This window comes from Chrysoperla carnea, chromosome 2 (genome assembly GCF_905475395.1).
Source record: "Chrysoperla carnea chromosome 2, inChrCarn1.1, whole genome shotgun sequence".
Lineage (NCBI taxonomy): Eukaryota > Metazoa > Arthropoda > Insecta > Neuroptera > Chrysopidae > Chrysoperla > Chrysoperla carnea.
This window is the reverse complement of record NC_058338.1, coordinates 70,963,816-70,979,684: the sequence shown is the minus strand read 5'-3', so window position 1 is coordinate 70,979,684 and position 15,869 is coordinate 70,963,816. Positions and strand designations below refer to the sequence as shown.

The window sequence follows — 15,869 nt, the reverse complement described above, 5'->3', positions numbered from 1 at the left end:
TTCGCGAATTGTGGGTTTTTATAACTACTCTAACCACTGTATTACTGAACCAATATAATTAATATTTATGTATAAATTAAACAAATTTTGTGGAAAAATAGTTTGAGTTTAAATATGTAAATTGTTTAAATATTATTCATAACAAAACAATTCAGATTCAAGGTAGTTGGGATAATTGATAGGAGGAAATATGTCACTATTATAAGGCAGGGCGTACGCTGAATCGCGTGCGACATTAGACAGCATCATTTTTTTTAACATGATTAAATTAAAAGGTTCATGCTATAGAATCTGTACATTTTATGTAATTTCCGTCGTAACGCTTGTCATGTATTCAAGTTATTCCAATCGTATGGCATCACGCGTTACACACACGATATACGTATTTTGATTTGCGTCTTGGCTGCAATAAAATTGGTTTAAAATTTGTTTCGTACAGAAGTCATTCAAGTAAAGGCATATCACCTTTACATTTTCTTCCTAGATAGATTTTCTTTGAATAGTTTTTTGACAATTACTGTACTAAGATACAATAGCCAGCACTGTAATGATGGTTGAACATCTATGCATGGTATTAACAAACAAAAAAATCATAGAACGTTTAATCTATTTTGTATTATTCACAACTCTAGTCAATTAATAAAAATTTCCTTTTTATACCATGATATGAAATATACTAAGGTATATTAAGTTTAGTCCCAAGTTTGAAACGCTTAAAAATATTGATGCTATGAGCAAAATTTTGGTATAGGTGTTTATAAAATCACCTAATTAGTCCATTTTCGGTTGTCTGTCTGTCATCACGATAACTCAAAAAGGAAAAAAGATATCAAGTTGAAATTTTTATAGCGTGCTGAGAACGTAAAAAGTGAGGCCGAGTTCGTAAATGAGCAACATAGGTCAATTGGGTTTTGGGTCCGTAGGACCCATTTTGTAAACCGATAGAAATAGAACAAAAAATTGAATGTAAAAAATGTTCCTTATAAAAAAATAAACAACTTTTGTTTGAAACATTTTTTCGTAAACATCACTGTTTGACCGTGAGAGCGCATATTATGCGCAAAATTGTAGTATTATGTGGGTATGTCAGTTATATGTGCGTGACATGTATGTATGTGTAATGTGACAGAGTAATCAACACTGTCTATACATGGTACTTCAACAGTTAACTCAGTCAATTTGTTTGTTTTCATTTAACTATATGTTCTAAGATAATGTTTACCATTACATCCTTTTCAACCGCCATTACAGTGCGCTATCTATGGTATCTTGGAGTCGCGAATAATATGTCAAATCTTTTGTCGTACGACATGATTTATTTTGGTCACTTGTAATACTTGCTAATTCATATTCAATTTTAGTAAAAACAACTGAAATAAGCACGTGTACACTTCATGCGCTAAAGTAAACTAAGTTAACATTTAAAAGTGTTTAGTAAGCTACGTTCTTTTAATAACTTAGATATTCTGTGTCTATAATTTAGCCAACTCGTCACTGTTTTCTTATGATTACGCCCTAATAAATCGAATATTAATTTCGATACATCATATAACAAATCTTTATCATGTTTATTGAAAGATCAATGTTATAACGCCATATTACTTGACTTGGTGTTTCAGCGTTTAAGCTGTATATACGTTTTTTAAATAAATTAAAAATTTGGATCTAAAAAAAAAAAAAAATTATACCCAATAACCAAATGAATGTAGGGCTGAGCTACCTAGCGAATTTCTCGCTAGCTAGAACTGGAAACGTAAAACTACAAATAATTTTCTAAATACAGTAGAACCTCGATAAGTTAAAGTCCAAGGGAAACACAAAATATTTTAAGTTATACAGGTTTTAAGTTATCAAGGGTCTATGTTAGGTAAAGGTTAATATAGAGGTATGTACATGTTTCTATGTACCCTAGTTAATATAGAGGTATGTAAATGTTTCTATGTAGTTACTGAGGGCCTATACAGAGATTATTTATTTAAGTTATAGAGGTTGCGTATTTTAAGTTATAGAGGTTTTGGGCTCTGATGGGAAGGAAACATAGTACTTTTTGAAGTAACAGAGGTTTTTATGTTACCGAGGTTTAAGTTATCGAGGTTCTACTGTATCTGGATACAATTTTTATTTATAATCTACTCAAACTTAAGTTTCAGCTCAGCCCATAAACTGAGCATTTAGATAGATTGGTATGTTGTATTCTAATTGTTTGTATTTTCCGGCATGAAAAGGGAACACTTCAAAATGTTGAAAATATATACACTATGTCTAAAAAGCATAGTAACCTTTAAATAGCGTGAAAAATAAAAATCGGAATCCAAATTTAGAAATAAACTTACACATGTAAATAATTGAGTTTATTTATCAAAAACAATCAACAGGACAAATATACGTTTGTAATGCAAAAGTAAATGATTCAAGTACGCTGGGAAATTAAATAAATTTTTGCTAAACATAAAATCTTTTTTGAAAATTATGTTATTTTTATAATATATACCTATCATTAATTTCAATTTTAATACACATTTTTTTCATATTTAAAGTTGCAAAATTTTTTTTATATAAAAAATAAAATTAATAAAAATTATCTAAACAAAAGATTTCACTTGAAGATGCTATGACGATGGTGGAGGTGTTGCCTTGACAAGATGTAAAGATAACCACCAACTGAGCAATGGCTGTGTTAAAGCTACAAATAATAGAAAATAAAGACGTCGTTTGGAACCTACAGCTGTTACATCTGTCCCATAATGTGTTGTCTGACGTGGATCATTCTGATGTTCGGATAGTACTTGTGCTTTAAGGGCACGTACTAAAAAGAATGCTAACGCTAAACTACAGTATAATAGAACTATGTAGTAACCAGTATTAGCAAATATTAAACTAATTAGAACACTCAATATAATTCCAACATATTTGTAGCCACTGTACGCAAGTATATCTAATGTTCGAAGTGATGTTTTTATGTTTGTTATATACAGTGTTGCCATATATACAGCCATTTCTACAAGTGTCCAAGCTAAGGCTGATGATGCGTAAATACCAATTTGTTCTGGTGTAAATCTGTCTTGCATACCTAAAATATATTACAAATATAAATAATATTCCTAGGTTTTTTATCTGTTGTTAAACTTGTGCTAGCTAACAAAAAAAAAACCGTGAAGATAGGTTTAAGAATCGTATGAAACATAAAAATCTAAGAAAATTCTAACCATTCAATCGCTGCCAATTTCCAAGACTTTTGGCATTATTAAATGTTTTAGGAATAAAAAAAAAACTCAATCGATCCTTAAATTTAGATCGATTCAGTTTTCGGTTAGCAAAAGTGAATAATTTAACTTTGATGTTAAATGATATTACTTTTTGGCTATTAATAACCTAAATTTAATATTGATATTCAAATTGAAAACAAAATTTTTTATTTTTTGTGGTTTATTTGGTAAGATAAAAAAATTCAAAAAAAAATTGTTTAGGTAGTTTTGATATCCGAGATTAATTATGAAAAGGCACGAAAATCCATTTCATTTTACTATTAGACAAATATTTTCTAAGAAATCGACTGAAATCGATTCGAGAAATCGACCTTTTTCTGAAATTTTGGACGATATCTCAGAATGTATACATTTAATCACCAAATAGACACGATTTTTGAATTTTTGGTTTTTATTTTTCCAAATTTTATTGAAATTGGAAATCAAAAATAAAGTAAGTTTTGTTTTAGAATTTAATAATGCTCGGTAAAATATTAAATTTAAGACAAAAACAGCAAAAATCAGGTTCATTTGACGATTTGTCGAGTATTTTCTATAATATCGCCAGAATCCTTATGATATTTTCCGAAGTCCTGTTGTTTTGAAGATTACTTTAAATAGATTTTCATCAGTGTTTCGCAAACTATACATCTGACCATCAAATGAATCGATTTTTTGTTGTTTTTGGAGTTCTTTATACAGTGCAACCTTAATATAACAAACCTCAATATAACGAATTCCTCGATTTAACAAATTTTTCGCAATCCCCTTGAATTGTCCATAAGAGTCAATATAAAATATACCTCTACATTACGAATATTTTTTGCGAACAGCCTCTTTATAACGAATTTTCAACTACATAAAAAATTTAAATACCTCTAAATAACGAAATTCGTCAATTCAAAACCTTTATATAACGTATAAAGTCCCACCAATATATGACAGTTATTGGTGGGCAGTATACTCCATAGTATGTAATTCATGTCGCGAGAGGTTCCGACACTTTTTTCCTCTTTATAACGAATTTTAGACCAACTTAACCTCAATATAACAAACCTCAGTTTAACGAATTACTTGATATAACGAATATTTACTGGTTCCCTTCAGATTCGTTATATCGAGGTTGCACTGTACTATATATTTAAAAAATAGAGCGATACATAATTTTTATCAATTTATGCATACCTAGAACTAATCCAGCTACCACCACATATGTTACATAAGCCATTACTGGTATGTATAAATCTGGAGCATTGATTTCATACCGTGGCTGGACTGGATTATCTTGTTCATATTTAATTGACCAATCCTGTAATAAAATTTTGGGGATAAAATGTTTTAATCCTTTTAAATATTTCTTACATAATATAATTTGAATTATTATTGCCAAAATAATCTCATAGACTTGATATAAAATATAGACCAACAATGTAGGACTACTTCGTTTTATATTTAGGTTTAACTTTATCCCATTCCACAAGCGTTTATTTCAATTGGAACCATTATAGGCCGCAATGCTCTGTCGGGTGCTATCCAAAAAGTACTATCCATCTACATTTAATTAGAGTCTAAGATCAAACTTATGCTTAGACAGGCGAAGGAACTAAATGGCTCGGTTCGTTTAAAATATATGTAAATAAAAAACTTACAGTGTGAGAAAATGGAAAAAATAATAATCCTAATTTTGAAACAACATATTTAGTATCTACGGCAAAATAGTATTTTAATTTTGATACTGGAACATATTTTTCTATTTCTTTTTCCACAACTTTTCTTCCAGTACTTGCTAGCTAAAAATTTAATATTTCCAACATTTTTTATTCAATTCAAGTTCATGGTATGATTCGAATACTACCTGTTGACCGTATTGAAGTGCCATATCTTGAACGACTGGCTGTGACAATACATTAAACGGTTGATGACCAGGAGGTGCATGATTTTGTGGTTGATTACCCAAAAACGGTTGTTGCGGATACTGGTCGACAGGGCCTTGAGGAAATGGTCCCCTGTAATCTAAATTTAACAGTCACTACATATATGTTACATAACCTTTAAAATATCAAACCTGTTGTTAGAGGTGCTGAGTTTGGATTTGGTGCTGCAATGGGAAAGCTCTCATATGGATTGTAAGGTGCAGTTGTTGGTGCAGCCGATGGTATTGGATTTCCCATTACATTCACATCAACTACCCGTTTAGGTTTACGACTTGCGCCTGTCATAATGATTGATTTTATTAACAATTCAACAAAAATATATTGTTTTATGGTACTTACTATGCCTCATACTTGAATTGGAATTATAATTCATTTTGATATGCGATAAAAAACGTAAATTTTTACTAAATATTTAATAAAACCATTCTATTTACACGTCACTGGCTGGTTACATGAGTTATAGACATCTGCATTATCGATATATTTTGTTATGTTTTTAATGCTTGTGTCACTGTCATAAAAATATTTTCGTTAAGGTTCGTTCTCCCTTAAAATTATGTGATAATAATTCAAGGTTTGTTCAACATACAGCATTTGATTATGTTGAAAACTGACGTTGAGGCCTTGTTATTTGTAATTAAGCGGGAATTTGTTGCATAAAATAGTTAATGCGTTTAGTTTTATTAAGTTTTGCTTGAAGCTAATTATGAAATTTAATAGAAAACTCCATTAAATTAATGACAAAATGAAAAACAAATAAATATTAACAAAGTGTATCTTTTTGTCTCTTTTTATTATTATAGCAGCAAATGTTAGAATCCAGTTCATTTTTGTACTATCGTCGGTTTCTAATTCATCAGATTAGATTTAATTTGTTTCAATCTCTGACTTGTGTTGAATTTTTCCAGTGCTATGAATATTAGAAAATTTTCTTTTAAGTCATGTTAGACAGAACCGGACTTACGTAAAAATTGAAGTTCATCAGTTGAAAATAGTTCAGGAACTGAACTATTTTCAAGATTTATTTTTAATATTCAACATAACATATTCTATATTTAAGACAGTTATGCAGAATAATTAAAAATTATAATTAAATACATGTTTTGCAGAATTTTGAATTTAATTTTCTAAGCAAAAGTAACACTCCTAAAAATTAATTAAATATATTCTTATGACAGGCGCATTCATTGTACGAGTAATGAAAATTTTGTTATTACTTCCATTTTTGTATGTATGGCATTTAATTTTATCAAATATAAATTATTTACTGGAGTAAAACATTTTCTATACTCCCGATAACTTTCTTTACTACCGGATCTAACTGTCTTGAAACGAATTTTTTAACGAAAAATTTTCCATTAAAATCGAACCCTTTGATCCCGTTAATGTTATCGGATCGGTTTAATAATTCGTCCTAATTTAGACCCTCACTGAAAAACAAAGATATTTACAAAAAATGTTTAAAAAAAAAGTTGTTTATTTTTTATTTTATAAGGAACAATTTTTATATTTAAACTTTTGCGTTACAAATTCGAGACTAAACTTAACATATACTCTGTTATAATTCTAAGGTTTGATGCTTTAAATCTTGGGTTTTTATACCATGTATATATGAAATTGACATATTATACCATGTATATATGAAATATACATAGTATATTAAGTTTAGATCCAAGTTTGTAACGCTTAAAAATATTGATGGTACGAAAAAAATTTTGGTATAGGTGTTCATAGAATCATCTAATTAGACCATTTCCGGTTGTCCGTCCGCCCGTCTGTGAACACGAACACTCAAAAACGAAAAAAGATATCTAGTTGAAATTTTTGCAGCGCACTTAGGACGTAAAAAGTGAGGTCGAGTTTGTAAATGAGCAACATAGGTCAATTGGGTCTTGGGTCCATAGGACCCATCTTGTAAACCGTTAGAGATAGAACCGTTAGAGAAAGTTTAAATATAAAAAATGTTTTTTATTAAAAAATAAACAACTTTTGTTAGAAACATTTTTTGTAAACATCACTGTTTACTCACGAAAGCACACATTAGATGCAAATTTTACAAAATTCGTATGTATTAATATGGGATTATCAGTTATGTATGTGTGACATGTATATGTGTAATGTGATAGAGTAATTAACACTGTCTATATATGCTATTTCAACAATTAACTCAGTCAATTGTTTGTTTTCACTTGTTAATGTTGATTTTATACACGCTATTTCTACATAGACATAATATAATAATAGATGTTATATGATGTTTCCTATAAAAAATTATCGGAAAACATTGAAAGAAAACTTTGTAACCATGGTAACAAAAACAAACGTTCTAAGTTAAAGTTGTAGTTTACAGTTACACCTACCATGTGCGATAGCCTCTAAAATAGTACTATTCCATCTTTTGAAATGAGTTAGTGTTTTGTATAATATTGTTTATATTATAAGTTGCTCTTCGATTGTGCTTTTTAAAGAAATTTATATTTTATTGATTTCAAAGTAAGTTAATAAACATTTTCTTATGGTATAATATCAAGTTATTTAAAAAATATTTAAATTATTAAAATAAATTTTCCAAAAATAATTTTTAATTTGGATTGTTGTTAAACAAATTTAAGTGTTAGCGCCAATTAATTGTTAATGAGGACTGTTTTTTAAATTTGTTTTAGTTAGAAACTACCGGTTATAAGCAAAATTACTAGAGGAAAAATAGTATTTTATTTATAAATTCTAAGAAATTGCTATCGCCATGAGAAATACCTACATCATTTTCTAAAAATTAATTTAAATAGTATAAGTAAAAATTAAAAAAAAAAAAAACTTGCTTAAATATATTTTTAAACAACGATTTTACATTCATTAAATCGTTATGGTAAAAAAATGTTCCGAACTAAAGTTGTTAATATTTCTACAATGAACAATAGTTTTGCTCTATAATGCTCTTGAAATAAGGATAATTTATAAAGAGTCGAGATGGAGTTTATGAGAAATAAATTAATCCTATATCAATATATTTACTAATAATATTTGTGTCAATTAAAATACTTTTTTGAGATGAGTTTATGATATATTTGAAAATAAAAAAGGATTTTCTCATTTTTCTATCTACCATGTTTCAAAATAAAAACTTATCGGTAGTTATTTGACCTTTATTGTCTTGACTAATAACATAATAACATATCAATCACCTTTCAACTTGTAAAACCAAGGTGACAAAAGGTTTCTATAGAAACTTGCATGAATCAAGTGAGTAACGATTTCATTAAAAATTCAACAAAAACTTGAGTGTTGTTGTATTACCTTCTTGGTTGTATTATTGTTATCTGAAGTCTGTTGAAAAATCAACTGTACATCACTCATACATTGTTCACATATTGAATATAAATTGAATAAGTGATTATTCGTGAACATATTCTTCGTTAATTTCTGAAATCATCAAAGTCAAAATACTATCTCGATCAGTACAGAATTTGGCAGTGCGGTCCCCCTGATTAAAAACAGGCTATTATTTTCTTTTTATTTATAGGCAATTTTATTACAGATATGATATACAAATTATATACTGAACAAAATTAAATCTTAATATTAGTTCACTAGTCTGTTTTTTCTTAAGCGATATATATTTTTAGATCGTGAGTCTATTTTTCATCATTTATAGCCAGCACGATAAGTTTTAAAATGAGGAATAAATCATGGAAATTGATAAAGTAATAAGGAAGATCTCTCGGTGTGACAGAAAAACAGACTAGAGAAATAAAATATAAGATTTCTGATTTTTAACTTAAAATTACTAAAATTATAAAAAAATTATTGATATTAATATTAAAATCGCCACTTAGTAGATGAAGAAGTATTATCAAAGATAATAAAAGAGAACTCTAGGAATTTTCGAATTAAATTTCGATTTTTTCCCAATTTCCTAGATCAATTTTTGTATTATGTAAATACATATTTCGACTACGATGTATTCATCGTCAGCATGAATTGCAGGCTAATCATAATTTCTTGTTGCTAATTTGGTGATGGTTTGTACCCCCATCACACGTTGCTAATTTGATGCAGACTATCGCAAAATTAGCAACGAGTAACATACACTCTTTATATAAAAGTATTAATTAATTTGAGGAATAATGAAAATTTAATGCACCTAAAGAGTAAACTTTATTTAATGTAGTGTAACTACTTTGAAATTATATTAATGTTCGTCTCATCACCACTGAAAAATTAAAAAATAAAGTTTAACAACAAAAAACGTTCGTTTTTCAATAATTTAAACTCAAAATTTAATCTAAACTTAAACTCAAAATTAAATCTAAATATTGAAAGTAAATACATGTTGTTTAAATAATTAGCTCTGTTAGTTTTAATTTTACAGTCAGCTTTGACGCATAATGTATTTTCTGAAATCAGAAAGAAATTCAACTTTTTTAACATGCTTTTCACACAATGTCGGATTATCTCGAAATTTGGCATACTTATCAAGGACCGATAACAATACAATAATTTAAGTTTATTCGATTTCCTGATCATAATTTTCAGGATTAACGATTTTCATATCTGAAAATATAGACATTTACTTGCGCTCCCACCATATTTATACTGAATTTTTGAAATAAATAATAGTCTAAAAAACTAACAAATACAAAATAAATAATAATTTAAAAAACCAAAAACCACGCGTTTGTAACTATCTGAATAGAAAATAATTTCTGTAAATTCAAAAAAATCATTTTATCGTAAAAAAGCGTGGGGAGCTTTTTAATATATTTTATTATTTTATAATAACTTTTCTCTTAGCAATATCTGCCGAGAAAATATTTACAGTAATTGAAATTTAACACCCAACGCATTTTTACGATAAAATGGTTTTTTTGAATTTACTGAAATTATTTTGTACCTTTTAGGTCAGCTAGTTACAAAAGCGTGTTTATTTGTTTTTTTAACTATTTTATTTTTAGATATATAGGACAGTTAAATTTATAAAAGAATATTATCATAAAAAGATAGATAAAGTTTAAATAATGGTGGTTTTTCAATACACTTATTGCCGAGGAAATCGTCTTTTTCTATGTCCAACCGCTACTAACAAAAATTGAAATTTTAGCATGGGCTATGAACTAAGAATTTTTCTAAACAGTCATTTTGGCAACATTCATAAAAATATCATTCTTCCCAAAATTTGGCTACTTGTATGTAGAAAAGGATGTTTTTCCGACTATAAGAGTATTTGTCATTATTTTTAAGTTACCATAGAAGAGTCCCACTATCATCGATTAGATCGTCCTGTATATTTTAATTTAATGTCGAGTTAAACATGTTTAATCGTTTTTAGATACATATACTTTCATTAAAAATACATAAATTACAATGTCATGGGTACAAATTTACGATGAAGTATGTCTAGTATGTAGCTATACATTTCGAACGATCGACATTAGTTAGTTATTATGGAATTACTTCAGGACCCTTTCTTGTCAATTTTATCCCAAGTGATTTAAAAAGGAATAATCTTTAACAGTAATAAGCAACATGTGGAAAATTATCATCAATAAATTACTATCAAACATATCGAAACATCAATAAATTACTGTCAAACATAATATCGAATCCAATTATCGATAAATTAAAATGAATGCAAATCAGTTTTTGTAAATGCAGTTAATTAGATATCATTTTAATTATGTAAAAGAAAATGAATAAATTCACGCATATTGGTTTGATATTTAAATAAATAGTTTTGTGCAAGACATCAAATCACGCATAATGGAAAATACTTTTTAACCGACTTCAAACAAAAAGGAGGAGGTTATCAATTCGACTGATTTTTTGTGTGTGTGTGTGTTATTCAGAACTTTTGGCCGGGTGAACCGATTTTGATGATTCTTTATCTATTTGCAAGCTGGTGCTTCCCGAAATGGACGAATAACTCAGTATCACGCCAACCGATTTCGATGATTCTTTTTTTAGTGACAAATTAGTTAGTGTACTTCAGATTCACTAAAAATCACGAAATAAAAAAACTTAAAAAAAACAAATTAATACCCACAAAAAATAAAAAATAACGATAATATAATGTAGTTAATGTAGTTCTGTAAGAGTTGTTTCCTTGGTTGACATCGACTCCAAAAATAACAATAATTTTAACTACAATATATTATTCTAATTTTTTTACTTTTTAGTGTATATTAATTTGTTTTGGAAAAGTTTTTCTTTTGAAGTCGGTTTTCTTTTTGTTAAAAGTTTTTTTATATAAAATTTATAGACATGCTAAATTTTGCTGATCGAACTTTTCGACTGTGAGGTTCTCGGGAAAATATATTTTCTTAATTCTTGTCTTTGTATAATTAAAAAAAATAGCGAGTTCTTGTATGAAATGGAAAGTTTGGAACCGAAAGTACTATTTAAAAATGATAAATTAATAAACTCATTTTTCTTGATTTTTTGACGAGACTTCTCATAGCAATTTTAGTTAAAGATTGGGGTTAGCGTTGCCATCACTCCAGATTTGATCGAGATACTCCCGAAATCGTGTCTCTCGAGTCTCTCACGACTCCCTATATCAACATAAATTCTCCAAAGTTTAGTAAAAACAAGTAAATACAAACAATTGATTGAGTTAATTGTTGAAATACCATGTATAGATAGTGTTGATTACTCTATCACATTACACATATACCTATACATGTCACACATACATAACTGATAATCCCATATTAATACATACTTTAAAATTTGCATCTAATGTGTGCCCTCGTGAATAAACAGTGATGTTTACAAAAAAATGCTTCAAACAAAAGTTGTTTATTTTTTAATAAGGGACATTTTTTATATTTAAACTTTGCTCAATATGTTGCTCATTTACGAACTCGTCTTCACTTTTTACGTCCTGAGTGCGCTGTAAAAATTTTGGCTTGATATCTTTTTTCGTTTTTGAGTTATCGTGTTCACAGAAGTACGGACAACCGAAAATGGACTAATTATAATTAGCTAGAATTATAGACTGATTATAATTAGTTAGAATTTATAAATTCTTCTATGAACACCTATACCAAAATTTTTTTCGTAGTATCAATATTTTTAAGCATTCCAAACTTGGGTTCATATATACATTTTATAAAAGGCATTTTTTGATTATTTGTTTCGTATGCAGGCAAATTCGACAACTCTGAGCAGCTTTTTTTTTTTAAAATTACTTGAAATATATTTACAAATATATTTTTAATCATAGAAACACTGAAAATCAAAAATATCGAACAGTATTATAATTTGGTGGTATATTTAGATCAATTTCTCTATCTTCCGACTTTCTGGTTTATCTCCCGACTGGAACTTTGAGGTGGCAACCTTAATGCCTTTCATTATCATATAGAAGGGTTTCCAATAAAAATACAAAAGTAAAAAGTCCATAATGATTTTTACTATTTACAAAATCAAGTCCCAGGGAAATCATGAACGAAATAATGATTTGTTATTTGCCATCGTCGAAATTTATGCTCGATTTAACAGATGCCAATAAATTCTAGAAAATAAAGCGGCAACTTCATTGAAAAGACTTAATATATTCAATTAGAAATGCAATTTTACTAATTGATTAATGAACGGTAAATAAATGTAAATCCAAAAAGATAATTTTAAGATTCATTTTCGTTAATAATTCAAAAAATTGAAAGTAACTGTGAACGATTTTCGAGGTATTACTTTAAAAATCATATTAAAAGGTGTCTTATAAACCTACAATGCTTGAAGTTTTTGCTAACATTCTTGAGTGTATGTGTAAATTTTATAACCCAATAACCTACATTGTATTTAGCCGTTAAATATATCTGACCTACATGACCGGAAATTGCGTGCCACCTGTAGTCGCGACCTGATTCTTTTGCTGTTAATGAATACTTTTATATATATAAATATCCCTATCCTAGGACTATTATATACCCAATATATATGTATAATATATACAATGTACCGGGTGTTTTAGACCATTCGTAAACCCCCTGTAAATTTTGAATATGAGGTGTAAATTTTGAATATTTGGAATGGTCATTAAATGAGGAATTTTTCACTGCTTGTTTCAACCGATAATGGCTTATTTAGTCAGATTCGCCCACGTTTCTGGCAAGGGGTAGACGGAAACTTTAAATTGGAAAGTTGATTCTTATAAAATTATAAAGGTTGTACGAGCAGCAATCCAATTTGAAATTTAGGGTTGGAAATATTGGACCTTATTTTAAACTTAGATGATGAATATTGTTATGACTTCTTGAATGTAGACGAAAAATAAGCATACAATTTTTCGATATCTGCCTTGGTTCTGGAAATATCGATAGTTAAATAATTAAAAAAATTTTATTCCTGCTTCCCGTCATATATTGTCAAGTTATAACATAATTCACCATCAAAATTGAAAATATATATATTTTAATTAAAATAGTCGGGCACAACGGTTTTTTTCGAATAATTTATTAAGGTTTTAACTTTTATTTAAATAGTTTTTTTAAACTTCCACCGACTAGTTTCGGAGAAATCTATGAAAACATTCATCTAACGCTTTATAACAATATGTCCACTACCATTTTGATTTAAAATTGCATTAGTAGAAATAAAATGTTAAAACTTCCATACAATTTAGTGTTTATCAATTTATGCCAAATATATTCTTTTATCGAAAAAATGTCTCCGGAAAAAAATTTTAGTAATTGTATATAAGGAACAACTTTCTAATTCAAAGTGTTCTTCTATCTCTTCCTAGTAACGAGAACGAATCGGAAAAGCCACTTCCAGTTACAATAGGAGCTTCGAAATACGTTCAATCGATTCAAAATAATCGATTTACTAAATAGAGATTTTAAGTTTCACATTTCAACAGAAAATTTTGATTTTAAAGGGGGTATACGGATAGTTCAAGACACCCGGTATAAAAATAAAATTTTATGAGAGGTATGTGTCGTTGAGAATTATTACCATAATGAACTGTTTAACTGAACAATAAAAAGAATAGTTCAATTTTTATAAATAAACTTCTAATTATAAGTTAATTTTTATACTTTTGAAAAAGAAACGCCTATTGAAATAGAAATAAAAGAGTTCAATTTCAATTTCAATTTATAAATAATGGACATAAAAATAATAAATCGCGGGAAAAGTACAAACTGCACATCCCGAATGGAATATGATGCGTGGTCACCGCTTGGCCAAAATTACATTCTCTGACTTTTCTATGTTTTCCAGGTGAATAATTCAAAAATTACTGACCAAATTAGTACTCTTAGTACTAAATATGACTCAAGGTACGATCGTATGCGCCATTTTTTAAAATAATTCGAATAGAAAAACAAGTGAAAACAAACAATTGACTGAGTTTCTTGTTGAAATACCATGTATAGACCTTGTTGATTACACTGTCACATTACACATGCATACATGTCACACATAACTGATATTCCCATATAATTTTCTCCCACAGGTAAACAGTAATGTTTAAAAAAAAATGTTTCAAACAAAAGTTGTTCATTTTTTTATGACGAACATTTAAACTTTTGTTCTATCTCTAACGGTTTACAAGATGTGTCCTACGGACCCAAGACCCAATTGACCTATGTTGCCCATTTACGAACTCGACTTCACTTTTTATGTCCGGAGCACGATGTAAATTTTAACTTGATATCATTTTTCGTTTTTGAGTTATCGACAGACAAACGGACAGACGGACAAACAACCGAAAATGGACTAATTAGGTGATTTTATAAACACCTATTCCAAAATTTTGTTCTTAGCATCAATATTTTTAAGCGTTACAAACTTGGGACTAAACTTAATATACTATGATATATTTCACATAGTATAATAAAATTATATAAATTTTTAGAAGTTTGTTCTCTGAATATTTTTTCCAGATTTTCCATAAAAATTTTTAATATTATAAAAAATTATATCAACTTTTAGAAGTTTCCTACGAAAGTGATAAAATTCCGTGACTTTTTTCTTTTTTTACACAATACCCTGACATTTCCATGACTATTCTAGTATAATTGGAATTCCATGGCATTAAAAAGTTTTCCAGATTTTCCAATCATGTGACCATTATGAATATGTTTCAGTTGTATAAAACACAGAATAGAGAGTTAAAAATGTTTTTACAAAACTTTGATTTCCTCCTTAAACCAACAATAAATAATATTATATCTACAAAACGTTAGACTCGGTAAAAAGCGACAACGAATACCGACTATCTGAAGGGAAGCATTTTTATTTTAGAAAAAATGGAAAACATATATTCATTAGAAAGACGAAGATATCCACTTTCCTAAAAAATCTACGATCAAACTGGATTTCTAGCAAAATTAACCATTGTTACTGCGGCTCTGAGAATAGTAAATTAGTCGAAAATACAGAAAAAATAATGAAATTTTACGAAGGTAAAAAAAGTTTCTATCAGGTAAATGAAGGTGAAATTTACTTTCATTATAACTTAATCAAACTAAAAAAATACATTTTTATTTAACTTTCAAAAATGTAGATAGAAATAACTGATTAATAAATTATATTAAATTACTAGCTGTCACCCGAGACTTCATACTAGAGTTTTTCTTTTTGAACATCAAGTCTAAAAGTCGTCAAAACTATGTCGAACAAAATATTAACTCTGAATAATGTTAGAATACTCAAGAAGCTCAAAATAGAGCGAGAATGTTAGTAA

At 28.2% G+C, this 15,869-nt stretch overlaps 1 protein-coding gene across 1 annotated transcript; it reads right to left on the bottom strand.

Moving 5' to 3' along the window:
• Positions 1-2,517: 2,517 nt before the first annotated feature.
• On the bottom strand, positions 2,518-5,666 carry LOC123292247 (protein YIF1B). Its single transcript, XM_044872823.1, has 6 exons — positions 5,519-5,666; positions 5,311-5,457; positions 5,101-5,258; positions 4,895-5,035; positions 4,431-4,554; positions 2,518-3,070 (listed from the first exon to the last, which is right to left on the bottom strand). The coding sequence occupies exons 1-6, from the start codon at positions 5,550-5,552 to the stop codon at positions 2,610-2,612; spliced, it is 1,065 nt and encodes a 354-aa protein (XP_044728758.1). The 5' UTR covers positions 5,553-5,666; the 3' UTR covers positions 2,518-2,609.
• Positions 5,667-15,869: the final 10,203 nt, after the last annotated feature.

Excerpts from the sequence above, each read along its gene's own strand:
- LOC123292247 (XM_044872823.1), bottom strand. The coding sequence starts at position 5,552 with ATGAATTATAATTCCAATTCAAGTATGAGGCATA. Across the intron at positions 5,458-5,518 it reads CAATTCAAGTATGAGGCATA|GCGCAAGTCGTAAACCTAAA; the intron begins GTAAGTACCATA and ends TCATTATGACAG. Across the intron at positions 5,259-5,310 it reads CTCAGCACCTCTAACAACAG|ATTACAGGGGACCATTTCCT; the intron begins GTTTGATATTTT and ends TGTTAAATTTAG.